Here is a 20413-nt window from a genome sequence, read left to right on the forward strand (position 1 = left end):
ATGAAGAAAGAAAGTAAGTCAGCTTTTTTGTATGCTATCTACCTTATAGTACACAGACCATACAGAATCATCAGTGTTGGAAGAAACCTTCAAGACCAATTCCAACAGCAAACCTGGCACCACCATAATCACCCCTAAACCACACTCCCAAAAATTATATATTCAAACTTAGGTACCTGGCATATTTTTGAGAGTGTGTAAATCAGTAAACTGCTTACTCTGAGTTAATCTGAAAAGACAAAGGAAAAAAACATTGTTTTCAACACAGGCTAAAGTGTAGGTAATGCTTTTGTCTTAAAAGTTTCACAAGATGTACTTATTTTATCACTCTAGCAGGAAACTGAGGCTTTTGGTTTAATGAAGCATTTCTTTGAAGTCATGCTGAGTGACTGTGCTGCACATCTGCCTGTCTGCACGGGGCAGGCCATTTCAACTTCCTTTTCTGAGGGAGCACCAAGACAGCTTCATATTCACCAGAACTTCATCAAGCGAAGATGAAAGCAAGGTGGCTTTTCTCTCTCTTTTGTTTGCTCTCAGTGCCCAGTGTCACAGGTAAGAGTGTCAGGGGGACATCTTGACTCAGTTTATGATGGTGGGTGGTTAGGGGCAGGTTGGGATTAGTGGGTCTTACTAGGTTGAGCTGTAGCTACTGGCAATGATTTTCTATTTCCTGACAACTTTCTAATAACCCTAGTTATAATGTGCAGCTAGTAAGGAGTAAATGCCTTGTGCTGAGCAGATTACTTAATTCAATATGCCTAACCTGCTGGAATAATCACTGGGATGAGCTCACTTGAAGTAGGGGATTGTGTGCTCCTCTCAAATGGGACAAAAGGAAAACTGCTTTCAATGGGAAAATAAAAAATACCTCTCTGTCTCTGTCTTACATACCTGTGTATGCAGAGAGAGGAAGAATTGAAACACTTCAAGGCAAGAGTAAATTGTACAGGTGAAACTTCTTAAACAGATTCTTCCCTTCCTCTTCTCCACCTAGCCCCGTGTGCTAACATCTAGAGAAACAAGTTTGTCATTCAAGTAAAACACTCAGAAAAGCTGACTAAGGAGGGCTGTACCTTTGTCAGAGGAATTTAAACCAAAAGCAATCTGAGGAAAACCAAGAAAAAGTATAATGTTCACAAAGCCCCACCCTCTCAAAATTTTGACCATGATAAATGCAGGAATATTTATTACCAGCTAGGAACAACAATTTTGTAGGATAACAATTTTCAAGTTAAGAAGGGAAAAACTGGATATATTTGACTAGCAGTGAAGGATGCATCTCACAATCTGGCATAGGCTGATCTTTTTTGCACTGAGGCAAACTGGTTCTTAAAAATAATTCATACATGTATTCATAGAAAATCTCAAATGCAAAGAAAGGAATAGAAGCCTCAAAACATATACATGTAAGAAAGAAATAGCAATTACAGAAAAATAGGAGTTGGAGGGGTTTTTCCTCTGAGATGAAATCCTCACTGAAGTCATTCAAAGGTGAAAGTGGAAGCCTCTATGCCCTTTGTGGAGATCAAACACCAAAATGTCTGGGAGTTACTCTAAGAAATTTCAGCTGGAGCACAGGTATGCACTACTGGACACTATTTGATTTTGAAAAATAAAGTCAGCATAAAATGAGATTACTTATTTTGAGATGCTAGCAAAAAGTTAAGAACACTTTTGCACAAAATGTTTTCAGTTAAAATAATCTACTGCACTAGGCTACTAAGATATAATGAAAATTAAAATGTTGTTTCTACATATATAATTCTTTCAATTTATTATCAATTACTCAAGTGGTTCTTCATAGGTGTTCTTTATATGATCCTTAGACCTAAAGCAGCATCAGCATGAATATGAGAGACAAAATGCTGCGTGTCTTTTGCTTGATAGTCTGATTGCAAGATTGCTAATTGCTTTTCCCTTAACTTTTACTGATGCAAAACTTGTGGTGAAATCAGAGAGCATTTCCTATAATAAGCTCCTTGCACTGACAAAAATAGTTTTAGTAATTTTTCTCACAGCACAAGGCCATGAGACTTGTCATTCAGGCTTATTTTTATTTAACCTCTAACGTCATCACATCTTTTAGAATAAAAGATGAGCAGAACATGTGCAGCAATGAAACAGCAGAGATTAATGTAGGCCATGGCCATTGAGTAGCTTTGTTCTCCACACATCTAGTCTCCAAGCGTCCATGTCACCCTTCAGTGTACAGGTAACAAATCGGAGCCAGCTCTGTGAGGATGTATCACTCTGCCCTTGTGCCTTCTCTCCATCAAGCCAGAGCTGAGGGTGCACAGTCCCTGCCTGGCTCCTTCCTGGCTGAGCTGGGGGAGTGTGGGGCACACTGCAGCCCCACTGAGAATGCCTGAGCTCAGGTGCCCCAGAGCCATATACCACACAGCAGAGCCAATGTCAAAGCAAAGGAATTGGTCCCCAGCTTTTTCAAGGAAAGAAGGTGAGCAGTGGGCACTTGCAGCTGGCAGGACTGCAGGGCAAATTCCCAAAGCAAATATACAGAGATGTTATGGTACAGAGGGAGGATGATAAAATGGAATATAAATGGGGGGCAACAAGTCTGTACCTAAGGACAACTGCACAACTCTTTTTTGTTTTTGTTTTTGTTTTTTTGGACGTGCACATTCTTTTGGAAAAGAACCAGTGTTCAGGGGACTTTTTGTGTACGGCTCTATGGAAATGATTGATTACTTTTCTCACTGCAACAACCCCCTCCATAAATTCTTCATCTCCTTGAGTTTGTCGATGCCCTGCATTCAGGGGTTTGGGGACTGCCAGACTCTTACTCATAGGAGGGAGAAAGGGATATAAATCAATTCTACTACAACAGCAGCTAAACCAAGTGGTACAGACTCCTGCTGAATGCCCCCTTCATTCCATCGATCCATTACTCCTTTATATGGTGCACTAAGGACTGCCACATGCTTTAGGAAATTAACAGAGGAAGAAAACACACACCAGAGCAGCTTACTTTGACACTGAGACAGACACTGGTTTAGGACATGCAGGAGCTGTTTAATAACACAGAGAATTGCTTTCTCTGCTGAAGCCACAAAGGCAGTGGGCAGGGGGATGGTGCAGGGAATTAGCCAGTGGGGATAACCCATTTGTTCTTGTAAAAAGAACTGGGGAATAACTGTGTCCAGCTTCTGCTTTATTTATATTACTTGAAAGATTTTCATTTTCACAGAGACCCTCAGAGCTCTCATTTCTCTCCAAGAACTGTGACAGGACCTCCCTGCCATCTTCCAGACACACATGCATTTGCTCTCCCAGTTTTCTCTCTGCAGTCTGTACTGGTTGGAGATTTGCTGGAAGTTGTAGGGTCTTCATAGTTGTCTATGGCTAAGGCACCAAATCAAAGATGGATTAGGAAAAGCTTTGTTTAAACATTACTTGCGCTGAAATTGATCTTGTCTTTTTTTTAAGGCCAGACTGCAGATGTCATTACCCAGACAGAAGTGGTCCACGCTCCACCAGGTATTGACATCACCCTGGTGTGCGTGTTCCCAAAATTGCACAGCACCCACATCATAAAGACACAGTGGTCCAAGACTGACGGCAGCCCCTCTACCAAAATAGCTGTATATCACCCACCTATGGCACCCATTACTTCAAGTTTTCTGAGGCTCCGTACAACTTTTCAGTGTCCTTCAGCACAAGGATACACTGCAGTGGTGATGACACAGGGTCCTCGTGTTCCACCAATCCAAATGCCATGTCTGAATGCAATTGGTGGGTGCTGCACCTGGAAAATACTACCGTGTCCCTTACTGGGCAGTACGAATGCACTTTTGCTACCTACCCATATGGGACAAAGGCTGCAAAAATTCAACTTACTGTCAAGGCAGAGGGTAAGTGATTGCAAATGAGATTTTGCTGTTTCCTAGTGAGGTGGGGGAGAATATCAGGGTAGATGAACACTTCTTGGTTGGTGATGGTGATTTGTTTGGGATTCACAGTAGTGCCACTGAATGTTGCTTTTACAGTTTCCTATTTACCAGGCATTCTTTAGTTCTTTTTTCCAACTCATTATTAGGAAACCTTAATTGTTTGGTAGAATAAAAAGTTTGATAGTAAAGTAAAAAAAAGGTGGTGAGGTGGGCAGTTTCTGCATTTTCATTTTGGAGAAGCATTGTGGAGGAGACTGGATGAGCAGCTCAGGATATGGTGGGACTAAGGATGTTGGATCTTCAAATCATCGGCTGCTGCTGCTGTGGGTGTGCAGCACTGGGCACCAGAAAGAGAAAACACCCTTGTCTGATTGAGGCTGAGGGCTGGCATCTGCAGAACATGCTGAATGTTTGTTCCATGGAAGGATGAGTGTTGCCACTGACACCTTGTGAAGGCTGACCTAGAACAGAGGATAGACAGAGTTAAAGAATAAAGTAGGTATTTATTAAAAGGCCTCAACAAGGTGCCAAGATACATCTTGGGCAGTATAAGAGCCCAAAAAGGGCTGCAGCCAAGATGAACCCAAAATGGTCACAAAATGGACGACCAGTTACGAGGTCTCACATTTTTATAAATTTTGGTCCATTTGCATATTCAAGTTAATTGTCCAGTTATAGTTTTAGGTTATGAAGTCCCATCCTTCTTGTTTTTCTCTCTTCAGCCCACATTGCTTATGCTCTTGGGCCTGAAACTAATATTGATTGTCCTTGGTCCCAAGCTGGAAAAGGAATTGTTTTGTCTACCTACTCTGTGAAGAGAGTTTACCAAGCCTTAATGTGAAGTTCAGAACTACACACTAAAGCAGCACAGAATCTGAAAAATATAAAAGTTAAAACTTAAGGCATCACCACCACCAAAAAGACCCTGGAGCAAAGTGGGGAATTGCATAGGAGAATCACAGGAATGGGGATTTGGCTGCTTCTGTCAGGCAAAGGAAGCTGGAAAGCAATATGACTGCTCTCAGTAAGTAAGCCTCACGGCACAGTTTGAACTCCAGGAAGGATATTTAAATTATCCTGGTAAAGTAACAAATTTATTTAAATCAGATGAGAATGGATTTGACAACAAATTAAAAAACAGTGGCAACTGTCAGTGTAGCAACTTTGTGAACAGCTATTTGGTGACAGCAGTGAGGGCAAAAGCCCAAACTCCTGTGAAAATGGAACCTGGCATGAGTGTTGAGCAAGTCTGTTGTTGTGCACATGGGGAACTGGATTTGATGACCTCAGAAACCTCTTTCTGACCCAGGTTTCTGCTAACAACTCAAGAAGGATTAAAGTAAACAGCAAATCTGGCACTGCTTCAGTTCAGATCTGCAAGGCCAATGTGCTCACTCTGCATGGGCCCAAGGCTATAGACACAGCAGACATTCAAGAGTTAGGAGCAGGGTGGGTGCAGGTCATTTTAGGGGCATTTTGGTGTGCTCCCACTCTCCTTTTACCTACATCACAAGGCCAGACTGGTAGTCCCCACTCTGGACTATGCTACTCCTGTAGCAAGAGGAGGTCCTGTGCAAGACTCATACTCAGGGATGTTTGACACTGATGGAACCTGCATGGCAGTGACTCCAAGAATTTTGGTGCTGTTATCCTGGAGACATATCTGGAGCAACCCTGTGGCACCTGCCTGCCCTGATGAACACACAGAGGCAAAGAGTCAATACCTCTGCCCAGCTCACAGAGGATGGGTGTGTTTAAACAGTACATGCTGAATAATTGTGCCAAAGCTGAAGCTGCCACTCTGCCTGCTGTATGGGGGTGTGTTGTGGTAGGCTACCCTTTTGGAATTTCCTTGTGCTCCACAGGGCAGAGGGATCACAGAATCACAGAATCACAGAATTTCTAGGTTGGAAGAGACCTTTAAGATCATCGAGTCCAACCCATGTTCTAATACATCAACTGGGTCATGGCACCAAGTGCCACATCCAGTCTTTTTTTAAACACATCGAGGGATGGTGACTCCACCACCTCCCTGGGTAGATGATTCCAGTATTTGACCACTCTTTCTGTGAAAAACTACCTCCTTAATTCTAGCCTGTATCTCCCTTGGTGCAGCTTGAGACTGTGTCCTCTTGTTCTGTCTGTTGTTGCCCGGAGAAAGAGACTGACCCCCAGCTCACCACAGCCACCCTTCAGGAAGTTGTAGAGAGTGATAAGGTCACCCCTTAGTCTCCTTTTCTCCAGGCTGAACAACCCCAGTTCCCTCAGTCATTCTTCATATGGCTTATGTTCCAAGCCCCTCACCAGCCTCGTTGCTCTCCTTTGGACACTCTCAAGCATCTCAACATCCTTCCCAAACTGAGGGGCCAGAACTGGACACAGCACTCAAGGTGTGGCCTCACCAGTGCTGAGTACAGGGGCAGAATGACCTCCCTGCTCCTGCTGGCCACACCATTCCTGATACTAACCAGGATGCTTTGGGCTTCTTGGCCCCCTGGGCACACTGCTGGCTCATGTTCAGCCGACTGTCAACCAGCACCCCCAGGTCCCTTTCCACCTGAGCACTGTCCAGCCACACCGTCCCTAGCTTATATCGGTGCAGGGGGTTATTGTGGCCAAAGTGCAGGACTCGGCACTTGGACTTATTGAACTTCATCCCATTAGATTCTGCCCATCCATCCAACTGTTCCAAGTCCCTCTGCAAAGCCCTCTGTCCCTCTAACAGATCAACACGTGTTCCCAGCTTAGTGTCATCTGCAAATTTGCTAATAAAGGACTCTAAACCCTCATCCATGTCATCAATAAAAATATTGAACAGAACTGGCCCCAGCCCAGACCCCTGGGGGACACCCCTTGTGGCTGCCCCCAGCTGCATGCAGCACCATTCACCACCACTCTCTGGGCCCGGCCACCCAGCCAGTTCCTAACCCAGCACAGAGTGCTCCTGTCCAAGCCACGGGCTGCCAGCTTGTCCAGGGGTGTGCTGTGGGAGACAGTGTCAAAGGCCTTGCTGAAATCCAAATAAACAACAACAAGATCAAAGGGAGCGCAGGGAGGTACAAACTGTGCTGGTAGCCCAGTGAAACCCTCCCATGCTTCTTCTGTTCTTCATGCAAAGTTTCTCACTTTCTAGTACAGCAATTGAGCTAATCAGGTATCGCTTTTCTTCTCCTGCCCTTGGTTGATACAGACAAGCTCAATGCTGTTATTGCTGTCTACAGTTTTGGCAGCCCTTGTTCATATCAGCATCACTGTGACTTTTTTTCAGTAACTACAAGATGTAGCAAGCTGTACTACTGATGACTGCTTGCCAGAAAGAACTAAAAAATTGAGTTTGCCACCTTTTGCAGGTTTGTGTTTTAAGGTAACCAGATCTTTTGCAATAAACCACTCTGACTCAAAATAAGGCAAAAAACCTTAAACCAGCCTATGAGTGAATGGGATGAATAAAGGTGACAGTCTATGATGAAGTACAGTTTTCATTTACATCAAAGAGAAGTGAATCCAGATGCACTCAACTTGTAAAAAGCTCACAGAGCAGCAGGCCTTTGTAGGACAGACAGACACAGAGGACTTTAGCCAACAGGCTGTTAATGGAGATGGGAGTCAGAGATAGGAGGGGGAAGCAAGTAGCTGGGACATGTGACTGTGAGAGTAGGCAGAAGCTGTTTCCAGACTGAACTCTGGGATGACTGCTCATCTCCACGCTTGTACTCTGCATGGCACTTTTGCATGGTGGCTTGTCCCAGCAAAATCTTCTGTACAGTTTTGTTCCTGGAGAAACTATAGATTTGCTTGCTTTGTCCTTTCATTATCCTCTCTGCACTACCCAGCCCTGTTAGGGCTTCTGTGCTCTCTGTCCTGCTGCAAAAGCTGGCTCCCCAGGTCCTTCAGTCTCAGGGACAGTGGAGGGAAGCTGCTTCTGCTGCTGGCTCTCCCAGGCACAGCTCAGGGCACTACCTTTCTTCACATCTCTATGGCACAGGCTACATGCTGGCACCATTGCTCTGTGCTTGGGTGCCAGGTACAAAGGAAATTTCAGTCACCAGAAAGTCCCCACTGACAAATAACATGGCAGTCTGGGACAGCTGGATATTTTCACTCCCCTCAAGATAAAAAATAAATTAAATACATACCTCTTCTATCTCAACATGCAAGCCAGAGCTACCAGGACAGCAGAGCTGAGGAGTTTTCCTGTGTTGAGTGGCAAGGGAGGATGGCAGGATGTGCCACATCCCTGCCTGCCCCATGGCCAAGGGTCAGAGAGGTCTGTGCTGACCGTGGCCCTCACAGCATCTCCCACCCAGCACCACTGCTCTTCCTGCTTAAATACACACATGCACATTCACAGACCCAACATCTGGATCACAGCAATGCACTGTTCACTGCACCACTCTGGTCAGCCTCCACAGCTGGATGGAGCCCTGGATTGAGGATAGGTAGGGTAGGAGGTGGAGAAATGGCTTTTGAAATGGATAAGAAAGGAAAGAGTGACAAGTTTGGTGGTAGTGGGCAGGTTGGAGAATAACAAAAGGAAAAACAGGGCTAGTCTTAACCTAACTGACATGCTGAATAGCTTGCTTAGTGAAAAAAGGATATCTGCAGATATCTTCAGAGAAAAGGAAATAGAGGTGCACAAAATTGATGTGAAGTTTTATTGCCACAGAAAAAAAAGAATTGTAACATAAAAATTGTAGCTTCCGATTATTCTCAGCTCTGAAAAGAGACATCGTGATCCTGCAGTTAAGAAAAGCTTTTTTAAGAATTGCCAAGAAGTTCTGGTAATGCTGTGAATTGAGTCATGAAACTGCAACTAGAATCAGATGTAGGGTTTTCACTTGAAAAATGTGTCTAGGGGTAATGGTTGAAAATTACAGTTCCCTTCTAAACCAAGAAGTGCCTGTTCCTTGAATAGAAGACTAGTCAGCATTGGTTTTCAAAGCACAATGAACATCATGTTTCTGATTTTCCTCCTTGGGTTTTGTTGTTGTTGTTCCAATGATAAAAGAGAAGAGGCACTACCTGAAGAAAGTGTGGTTAAAGCAGACTTTAGAAATTCCATGCCTTGAGGATGAGACCTCAGAAAATTTGTCCACTTATCCTTTGAAATGGCTAGTGGTAAGTATTTTTCATCTGAGATATAAAGTTCAGAAAGGACTGCAGGGTATTTTTGCAGATTGAAATGAAAATGTTCTACTCCACTGTGTCCTGCTTGCAGAATCTGCTAAAAAACTTATCAGTCATATTGGACTGTGATAATAAAGGGGAAAAGTATAACCATAGAATTGCAAAATATACACTGCAAATAATAACTGTTAAAGAAGCAAAGAGGAAAAACTCCATCTTAATTGCTTTATTGCTTTGAATTTTTCAGGAGCACATAGCAGGTTTAGGGAAAGTGGCTAATATAACAAAACAAAAAGTTTTCTTGTATTGGATTTCCAGCAAGTTTTTTTTTGTAGTGAAGCTTTAGTATCTGAAAAATACATGATTACTGTGTAGGATAGTGAGATAGGCTGCTCTGACATAGAAAAGAAAGGTACTGGCTAATGTTTTTGGTTTTCTGAACCTCTGTGTCACAGAGGCCACTGAAGACATGCAAACCCAGTTATCAAGCTAACCACATGAAAAACTGTTTTTAAGCAATTTTCTGTCAGATACGAAGCTTGCTGTATTTTTGTACTTTATCTCACTTTCTGGATATATATTTATATGCATGTTTTAATGCAACCTTTTAGCATTCGTATCAGTGTGTGTGTGGAGATACGTATCAGTGATCAGTGTCCTTGAGTTTTCCTGTCCATTTAAATATACTGTCACTGAGAAGCTGTAACTGTTGAGGATTTCCTTAAAGGTGATTTTTAAATAGTTTCAGTTTTTTTAACCTTCTGTCCTGGTTAATTATCTACTTAGATCTCCCTTCCGAAGGTCATTCTTAATATTAAAATTTAAATCATTTTGTAGAAAACACCCTTACCTTTACAATGTCAGTTCTGCCAGTTCCCTCTACAAAGTACCAGAGGAAAGAGGGAAAAAAAAAAAAACCAAATATATGATATATGTGGGTTGCCACGCATTGTACAGAGTAAAGCTTGCAAATATGTACTGAGGCACAGACATCCAGGACATGCTGGTTGTACTTATAACCTGGCTGCCACACAGACAATTAGAGAGATAAATTTTAGTTATTATTATCAAGGTTTTCTACTTAAAATTCTAAAACAGCAAAGTTTTCCTTGAAATTTCAGTCACATTTAACATGTCTGGGATGTTCAGCATAACTTAAAGACTGGTGCAGTGAGAAAGCACCTCTGTTGCTCTCTCTGCAGGCTACAGAGAGCAGAACTCACAGGACAGAGCTATTTACTCCGTATTTTATTGTCAAGGTGATGACTGCTCTTGGTATTGAAGTTCTGAGAGAGAATATATTTGGAAAAAAACCACCAGATGTTGCAAATGTCCCCTTACTGCTACACAGTGTGCAAGGGAAGCTTTTCATAGTGGGAATAGAGCTGGCTTACAAAAACATTTCACTGTGTGTGTCTGAACTTCACAATTTTGTTGGTTTTTCTGTACACAGGATGAAAATGGGTGGAAAGAGGAACTTGTGACCAAGGAGCCCTCCTGTCCTTCTGTGTACAGGAAGAGCAGCATGCTGTACGGGCAAAAAGTCCTCCTGGGTTTGAACAACACCCTAAAGGTTTTCCTCACCAAAATCACTGATGATGGCAGAGTCTTTTCCTGCCACGTGCTGTACCACCCAGAGAGAGTCCAGAAGAGCAGCACCATTGTGAGAGTATTTGGTAAGTATTATGCCAACTGCCTGCTGCCTTGCACTTGGAAAGGTGACACTCCTGCCTGGTTCTGAAGCCAATAACTTTTGACAGACACTCTGGTTTTTTAAATGTAAACATATTCACCTTGTCATTTTTTTCAGCTGCAATGACATAAAAAGTTAGCAAATGGTGGAGTTTACTCAATTCTTAGAAGAATTTGAGTCCCTTCCTTCAATTTCTGGCAAGAAAAAATAGTAGGTTCATTGCATATATATCAATCTCCCTGTCATGCATATGGCAAGACTCTTACCTTGATATGTAGGCTTATGTTGGGATTCTGTGTGTTACAGGGAAGCACACTGGTCATCAAGATCTCCGTGTCCCAATGACCATGCTGTCTGTGGTCAGGAAATCATAGCTGTAATTTAGTAAGCAGTTTGGAACAACAGTTGTAGCAAAATCACATCCTCAAATACATGTGACATTCAACTGCTGCCAAAATGAGGAAATGAGTGTCTGGAAATGAGGATCCTGGTGGGGGGGTCTCAAAATGGCCAGGAGTGGCAGAGCCTGTGTACTGCAGACATGTGGGCTGGCATTTCATTTTTTGTAAGCCTTCCCCATCTTTAGTTACTTGCCCTGTCCCATTTCAAATTGCTTAGGAACTGCTCTACTATCACTAAGGTACAACTGAATCAGAAAATTGCTACCCACTTGAAAACCAGGCTTTATTTTCTCTTTAGAGATCAGTTGGTCAGGAAAACATATTTCCAAAGCTTTGAAAGTAAATGAGTATTAAACACTGGGCCTGTCAACAGTCCCTTGACTGAAGCTGATGGTCCGAGAAAGTCCACAGCTTGAGGATGGCATGGCCATTTAAGGCTGATGCTCTGAAGTCAAAGGAAAGTTCAACAGGGAGCAGCTGAAAAAAGCAAATGTGTCTGAGGGTTGTTGATCACTGATGTAAAAGGAATAAAAATAGAAGTTAATGATCTGAAACCTCCTCTTTCGTTTGCATGATTCAGACGCTTTTTAAAATCAACATTTCTCATATAGGAACAGTGTTACCTGGGTAATCATTCAAGGACACTAATATACTTGAACTCTCTCTCTTCCATCGCTGCTGATGCTCTTGCCTAGATTTGTGTGTCTCTTACTAAGAGGTTGCTTTATTTACCTTTTTCTTTGTATTACTGAGAAATATGTGCTTAGCTGTGCATGACCCCACATCAAAATATCAGTTCAGCAGTGTAGAGAGGCAAACTAGAGGAAACAGCTGCAACCCTTGGTGGTGAACAGTCTGCATTTCCCAGTAAGTGCTGGCTGGCTTTGGACCAGGGTGCTGTGCCTCCAGCCTCTCTCAGAGGGGTCCCAAGGGCAGAACTGGCTCCCTGAGAGCCTTGAGGTTTGCAGTGGGTGCTGAGAAAAGTCTCTCAGATCTCAGCTGAGTAAAGTCCACCACTTGGAGGAAGTGTGCTTTTTGCTCCTAACCCTTTCGCATCTGAATTTTGCAGGTGAAATAACTATTTTGCATCTTGTCTCACTCTTTCCTGTTACCATTTGCTGAAGTTGTGCCACTTATGATTGCACCATCCCAACTTTTCTCCATGTACTCTCTTGTGCCCTGAGCCAGCCCACATCCCTGCACAGCACTGGCAGAGACACTGCCCAGGATAATCCAGCATTCCCTAGGTGACATCTGGGGACAAAGAGCCCTTTCAGATGGCAGCACCTCTCTTGTTCCTTGTGCTGACTAGAAAGTAAAGAAATTAATATTTGTGTTCTGGCAGTTAGATCCAGCCTCAAATGGGTGGGACAGAAACTAAAGATAGTATATGCAGACAAAGTCAACAGCACCTTATGTTAGTTATATCTGTCATTCTGGCCATTAGCAAGGGCACGGCTAGGGAAAAAGGCCAGTGGAAACCTGGGGAGGTTTTCCCATCTTGGCAAGCCAGCATCTCCCTTATCACCCGAATACTCATGCAATTGAATCCCTCAGGTTGGGTGGCTTAAAAGTAGGGCAGGAAGGGCAGGCAGCTATTGCAGCACAGAGCTGAAAGGGACAGGAGGAGGAGAGGGTGCCTGTGGGAAACTCCTCATGCAGGATCCCTCTGAAAAATACTTCAGGCAGAGCTAAACACAGCAGAGGCAGGCCAAGTCAGAGGAGTGCCAAATAGTTTTCCGTCACAGCTGCTTGAGGTGGCCCAATGAGGCTGAGAATTGGACTGGAGAGGATGGAGAAGGTATGAAAAGATCTCTCAAGGAAGTTGAGAGTCTTGGTATGTTGGGAAAAAATGGTCATTCAATCAAGATAGCTTTTTTTAAGAGGGTGCTTTTGGATCAAAATACTTTAAAATATTTCTCTTCTAGAATAGAGTTCTTTTAGATACAAGTTGCTGTGAAAAGGTATGGCGTTTTCATGTGTAACTTTGCCAAATATTGATTTTTCCTTTTTGTAAAAGTTCAGCAGCAGAAACTACTGAACTAAATATTGAATTTCTCCTAGATCCAAAACATTGGTAAATATCCTAGCAAGACAAATGAATGTCAAAGTGTTAACAGGGGCTGATATGTTAATTGGAAAAGATCTATTAGACCATTCAGAGCTATGTGTGAGAGCTGCCTGCCAGAACAGCTACCCCATAAGCACATCTGAGAAAGCAGAGGATAGTGCTCAATACAGGTGTGGCAAAAAAGCCAAAAGGAAAAAAAAGCCAAAAGGAAAAGCATGCACTAGACCAGACATCATCTAGCCTCAATAAAATAACTTGGGCAACTTCTGCAGCGATTAGAGGATCCAGTTTACGAGACTTTTCCCTGTATCTGAAAAAGTCTGTCTGTCTTCTGCCAGCTCCACTACCATCTGTACAGTTTTGGCAAAGAAGAAAGAATGAAATCTTAGGACACTCATTTCCTGATAGGAAGAATCTAAAACCCCTGCCCCACCCCACCCTCCAAAAAAGCAGAAAAACTCAAAACCCAGAAGAGATTTTAAAAAAACAGGAAATTCCACCCAAAAAAAGCCCTGTAAGTCCAGAAAACCATAAGGCCATGACAACTAAATGTAAGTCATGCCCAGGCAGAGTCCATCAGTAACATCAGGCAGAAAAATGGAAATTAAAAATAAAGTCAGGAGGGTCCTTGGTGGATTAGTTGTATAAAACAGGGAAACCTGGATAGTTCACCTCAGGGGAGATTGTAATTAACTGAGGTGGTTCTATATCAATTAACAGGGTAAGAAAAAGAGAAAATTATTTTAATGGTAGATATTAAAGTGAGGTTTAGGTTGGAAAGATAAAGAATTTTGGACCTCCTAAGTAATCCGGTCCAGTTTCAGGGCCAGAAGCCCAATTTACCGAGACTTCTGAGATTTGTTATACACTAACACAGTTTCAATAGTCCTTACTTAACAAGTCAGTCAAGTCAGTCAATATTGTTCCAAACCAGACATCCCAATGGCTAATTTGGGAATGTAGTATAGGGAGGCTTAGGGTACCTGATAGCTTTCCGGCTGTATATATACAATCAATATACACAATATTGTATATTATATATATATATATATATACAGGTATATATATAAACAATCAGCTGTGCCCAGAATCAAAATGCTGCAAAAACAGAAAAAAAAGTTTTTTTGTTTCATGTGGATGTGGTCATCAGTGCCCTGCTGCTCTGCTGTGAGGCTTCCTCTGGGCTTCCTGGCTAGGCAGGAAGGATCTGTGGGGACACTGTCACACGTCTGTCCAGGCAACAGCATCTGGATAGCTGGCATCCAAAATCAAACATTTGGGGAATGGCTAAAGCCTTTGGAGATACCTTTGGCAAGCACACAGAGGAACCAGGAACTGGGGTATATGTGATTCCATGGGGCCCAGTAACGGTGGCTCTACTGCCAGAGCTGTGACTGCAGGATGGTTTCAGTTTGTTTCCCCAGCAAAGCCACCCAAGCCTAGTTGAGGTAGACAGTGAAATGCATCCCAGATGCTGTGGCAATAGTTGCTAATACAGTCTTGTAAACCACTTCCTTGACCTCAAATTGCAGCTGTAATACTTTTATCTTGCTTGATGTGTGGCTGGAGGTAGGATTTAATTCCCACCCTTCTTATGATACAACACTGTTAAGTGTTATTAGAAGCTGTTATTGTTATCTGCAGTGTCCATTTCACTAATACATTTATGTTTGCTTTCCAGCTTACCCTGAGATCTCCATTAGCTTGGAGGAGAGCTCAGCCAGCGCCACGCAGAAGGTGAGCAATTTTGGACAAAGAGTGATGCCTGTGACTGCCACCATGCCACCCGAGCAAGGCCAGGCAAGCTGAGCTGAATCAGGCATAGGAGGCATCCACCAAACTGACTGAGCTCACAGGGCAGCAAGGAAGACATTGAGTTAACACAAGGTGCTCACGCCCTTTCCTCTGAGCAACTGCCTCCCCCACAGCAGTGAGCACAAACCAGGGACTTCTAAGGACTTCTCTGCGGTGTGGGCCTCTGTTTCAGTTTTGGTAATGGCAAAACATAAAAGCCTACTGAATTGCACTGGCCATGCTTGGTATAAAACATATTTATGGCTCATATGACTGACTAGTAAGCCTCTCTGGCTATTAGCTATGGTGCTTTGCTTCCTGTTCCATCCCTAAAAGTTAAAACCTTTGATTGGCAAGTATCTCAAATCAAGAAGGTTTTCCTTGGAAACAGAGCCTGTGGGCAGGCAGAACCTTGTACTATCCATAACCACCCACTTCACACAATCCATGTATCAGTTGATTCTGAAAACTGGTATAATTTTCCTGGTGACCTATTTCTGGGTGTGGTGTTGGACATTGTAGGCTTTTGTCTGCACTGTCCTGTTGAACAGAGCAAGGGGTGCCTGCTATCACAAGACTGGGCAATAGAAACTCCCCCAAGAGCCTCTGTCTGTTCTTCACCTCCAAACACACACTGACTTCTTTACTTCTCTTTTCTGCCTTTTTTTGCAGGGCTTAAATCTAGTGAGGATATCAAAATTCTATTTATTCATAGAAAGAATTGAAAAAAATATTATGACCTATAAGTGCCTGAAAAATAAGGGAATAATGAAGAGGAAAATAGGAGAAAGCCATTATACTACAAGCCCAGGTGCTGTTTACCATGGCAAGGAAAGAGTTTCAGCTGGATTGTTTCAGTCTTTGTACTGAATGATTGACTTCTGCTGGCTTCATAACATCAAGCTTGCTTCCAACTTAATGTGGGAACCACTTTCTTTGAATGAGGGAACAAGAGAGGTTTGTGCTGCATGAGTAACACATGCTCTTTTCTTCTGTTGAAAAGAACAAGGCCATTTCTCTTATAACAGTGTTTAGTACTTAACAGTGTCATAACCTGCTAAATAAATATACTTGGGAATCTCCAGGCAGCATGAGGATGAGACCTCTCACCCTGCTAGTGCCCAAGCCTTCATCTAGCCTTGACTTTGAGGTCATGCCCATCTATTGTTTGCTGAGAAATTAAACAGAGCACAAATGCAGATCTTTGGAACAATTGGCATAGAACCGGGACTACCGCATCTAAAGTATCCAATTCCTTGTGACTTCTGGAAATGTTATACATATTCTGTCTGCTACAAAGGTATCCACTTTTTTATATTCAGCATATCAGGCTAGGCAGTCTTTTTCATGGGAATTGTCTCTTTCTTTATCTGCCGAATGAAGAGAGGATTTTCATGGCAATGAGAAAGTGTCTTATTCTCATCACACACACTGCACCCATTACTAGTTCCAGTGTTTTTCCATGTGAGTGTTTGTCTCTGGGAGCAGGAGGGTGGGGGTCACTCTATATCTCTCCAGCCACAGAATAGGACTGGAGGGGGTTGGAGTCCTGACACTCAGGGCAACAGGGTTGTCCCTGGGCTCTCATTCAACAATGCCTGTCTGCAATCAGAAAAATGAGGGAAGTGGGCAAGAAACACAATAAAGAGAAAGCAAGTGCTTCCTTCCAGAGCATTGTCCATACAGGTGTTTGGAAGCTGGCAGCCAGGAGGGAAATGTCAGAGGCTCACCTAACATACCTACGTGTGTGTGTGTGTGTGTGTGTGTGTGTGTGTGTGTGTGTGTGTATTTAACCTAACAACTGCCTTGTGCTGCCCCACAGCCTAATGTGTCATGTGGAAGGCACTTCCCAAGTCAAGCCTCCTGCAGTACATGGACAGAGCAAACCTGACAGAACAGTCTGGAGGTAAAACAACCTGTCCACAGAGAAACAGCACAGCTACAGGAGTGGTTCCCAGGGAAAGCTGACTCTTCCCCACTTCTGCCCCAGGGAGCCTGTAGGTGTCTATGTGTCTGAAGGGGAGAGCACAAAGGAAACAGCTCTCAAAGGAAACATCTGACAAAAGGCTGTGACCAGAGCCCCTGCCAGGGATGGGAACTATGGTTTAGCACAACCACACCATTCTTGCCAAATATTTTCAGTGTCTCAGCAAAGAAACCTGCGGCTATATGATCCTGCTTTCCAGTACCAATATTTTGCACATCTCTGACTTAGAGTTTGGAGTGTAACAAGAGGGTAATTTCTTATTTCTGTAGTACAAGAAGACTTGCAGGACAGTGAAGATTTCTATGAGTTGAGATCGACACTGATGTTCCAAGGGACCCATAAGACACATAAGACATTCTCATGTGTGTGTCTGTTTCCCTTCCTGGGAAATGAAATGAAGATTATTTCATCAAAGGAAATATTTGTTTCCTTTGGTACGTTTTTCTTCGATAGGACACAACTAAAATGTTAAGAACACCAAACACATGTATTCGCTTGTTATTTAAAATACTGAAGAAATGCCAACAGTATAAAAGCTTTATTGTACAAGTTCATCACGCAGTTTGGACTCTCTGGCAGGTTTTTTGGCTCAAATATTTGCTCAAGCCTCTGAATGAACTAAGAAACTTCTGCACAAACAGAAGACACTTTTTTGTTTAGGCAGAATATTGCTGTACTTCCCATACCCAAAAATACTCTAATATAGCCACATGGCACTAGTGAGCTATTATAATGATGTGTTTCTCATGGACCACTCATGGCTCCCTGGGAAAACAAATCCTCAGACTCAGGGATTATACACCTTCAGTTATACACCTTCAGTAAAACATGCAAAAGGCTGCACCTCTGTGGATAGTGGAGAAACTCCCTTATAATCTGTACTGTAAGAATTAGCTACATGATTAGGGAAGTGGGGAGAAATACTGTCCTGTTTCTTTGGTAAAAGCAGGATTCTCGGTGGCACAGTTTTCAGCACCTCTGAGGATTCAGGGTGACTGGTGAGAAGGGCAGACAGATTTCCTTTAGCACCCTCTTGTGCATGTCTCCTCTTACGTGCAAATGCATATTTATGCCTTTTTTTTTTTTTAATTATGTGTGCTCTCTGCTGCACAGACAATACAGCTGAGCTGCTGACCCCTTAGCAGCATCTAGGGGCAGATCACCTCTCAGGGCAACTATTTCAGCTCAGCTGGGTTCTCTTGTGGCTGTGTATATTCCTATTGATATGTTTTTCCACAAAGTAAGACTGTAGCAAAAGCCACAGCTTACTCCTCTGTAAACACAGCTTCAGAGAAGAGAGAGATAAATCATAAATTTTTCTCAAAAATTACTCATTTCTTCCAATTTGTAGTTTTCTATAAATGTATTCCTATCGAAGAGCTGTCAGTTAAAGCTGTGTTCTTGCCAGGAGGCTATGCTAATGCTAAGATAGATCCACTCTGTATAAAAATGTTAAAGTATTTAGATGTGATAGAAAAGAAAGTATTACTTTCATTCTCAGCTATCCCTTCTGTGACGGTGCACAATATGAAACAAGCCCAAACTAAATTTTCAGCCTTTATAACTACTTTTAAGAACTGCTTTAATCTTTCTCTTTTTTCTCCCGTCACAGGCAATAAGTCTAGTGAAGCCTCAGCTGAAGTTTTTACTACCACGGTTTCAGATGGTAGGATAAATTAGAGAATAAAATAACTTGGGTTGTGTTTGAGGTCTGTTTATAAAGTCCTAAAGCTGTTGTAGCATTTACTACTCTAAATGGGTAGTAAGGAACCCCTTTCTGCAGCTTTGACTTCAGAGAAAATACTACAAACCAATATTCTGGTGATGTAATCTGTTATAATTAAGACCAAGCGTAATTAAACTCCAGCCTTGAGAGGTACTTAATGTTATTTCTGATGCTTCAGCTGGCCTTTGAATATAGCTCTTTCATAATAAGTAAAAATAACAGCCCTCCTAATGGCTCTACCTTCTGTTTAAGCACACAGCAAAGATCCTCAACATTTTTGCCATGTTAAAGAACTGACATAATGTTTCTTAATTTGTGTAAATTTCATAAATCCTTGCTCTTCCCCTGCAAGTTTGTCTTATTATCATCTTACTGCAGACAGATAAATGTTCAGTCCACACCTCAGGTGAAGCCCTTTGGAAACATCTCTCCTGGAGCAGTTTGCTTTGCTCTGCTCTGCATGGGAGTCAGCATATAGCAGGGGGTTACATGAGTTTGCCAGAGAAATGCTGTAAGTAGATGGCAAGAAATAAATATGGGTTTTGTGAAAAACTTTGGCAAGTGCTGGTTGTAGTAGGCCCTGGGGGCTCAGCCAATACCCCACTGGGTGCCAGAAAACCATCCCAGATACTGGGGGACCCTGAGAGAGGGAGACTTTTTCCTCTGCTGGCTTCTGCAAGGTGAACTCTCAAAGGAAGCCTAGCAGCTCGCATCAGACCACCACCCTTCTTTGCCTTGTACACTCTGCAGAACCCTCTGGGAACCAGGCACATCTCAAAGACCCTCACTGCTCTGGTTTTTAGGCCTGTTGCATCTTTGGTAAGGAATACTTGATGTCAGCCAGCTACTGTGAAATCCCTGTCAGTGCAGGCAAGGCTCAGCTGAAATGCAAACGAAAGAGCAGCAGTCACAGGAGGTACAAGTATTAGCACAAAAAAGCAGCTGGAGAGTGGATGGTCACCTGCCTATGCTAAGATCCAGTCCCACCTTTGCAACACCATCCAATGCCCTCCACACATGCCTGACCAGACAGAGGTATTTTCTGGCTGCCTTCCCAGATATATTTTTCTAATGAAGTGTGTGAACTTTAATAAGTCACTTCCTTCACGGACCTTTTTGGGGGGACATTATCCATCCTTCTGGCTTACTGGGGAAGTACTTCACCTCTCCTGCTTGGAAAAAATAGGAAAGAAAACAGACATCTAGGACATATATGCTGCTTGGGCAGGATGGTGTCTCTGCTGAGCTTGCCTGTGTGGTTAACAGTTTTTAATTAGAAGGAATAATTCTCCCTCCTCTTCTCTGAGGACTCAGTGAGCACTTTTCAGTGCAGAGTGTGCCTGAAATTTCCTCTCAGAGTTGCAGCCTCTGAAGTGCCTCACGGATGAAACTGTTCAGGTACCACCAGGTCATAAATGTTGTTTCAGCATCTGTGCTAATACAGTGCACCTCTTTTTATGGAATAAATCCATTCCTGATTCATTTCTGGTTTTTAAGCTGAGGTGCCAGGGGCTCCAAAGTTTTTTCCCCAAAACCTTTGTTTCTCCAGGGATTTCTCAGCACAGTTACTTCAGGTATTTCCTGTTTCTTTCTGGACTACTTGGCTGAGTTGTGCATGGAAAGATTATTTGGAATTTAGGTGTGATACACTTTCTTGCTCCTGAACCTTTCAATCACCCACTTTCCTAAAGCAGAATAAAGACCTT

At 42.9% G+C, this 20413-nt stretch overlaps 1 protein-coding gene across 1 annotated transcript in view; it reads left to right on the top strand.

Moving 5' to 3' along the window:
- Positions 1-494: 494 nt before the first annotated feature.
- The window catches only part of CD96 (CD96 molecule), a 35942-nt gene continuing 16023 nt past the window's right edge, over positions 495-20413 (top strand). The window contains 10 exon segments of the mRNA XM_059467150.1: positions 495-552; positions 3445-3609; positions 3612-3869; positions 8917-9026; positions 10489-10711; positions 14882-14937; positions 16817-16829; positions 16832-16900; positions 17230-17415; positions 18594-18647. Coding sequence (XP_059323133.1) covers positions 495-552; positions 3445-3609; positions 3612-3869; positions 8917-9026; positions 10489-10711; positions 14882-14937; positions 16817-16829; positions 16832-16900; positions 17230-17415; positions 18594-18647 — 1192 coding nt within the window.

Source organism: Ammospiza nelsoni, chromosome 2, assembly GCF_027579445.1.
Source record: "Ammospiza nelsoni isolate bAmmNel1 chromosome 2, bAmmNel1.pri, whole genome shotgun sequence".
NCBI classification, from domain to species: domain Eukaryota; kingdom Metazoa; phylum Chordata; class Aves; order Passeriformes; family Passerellidae; genus Ammospiza; species Ammospiza nelsoni.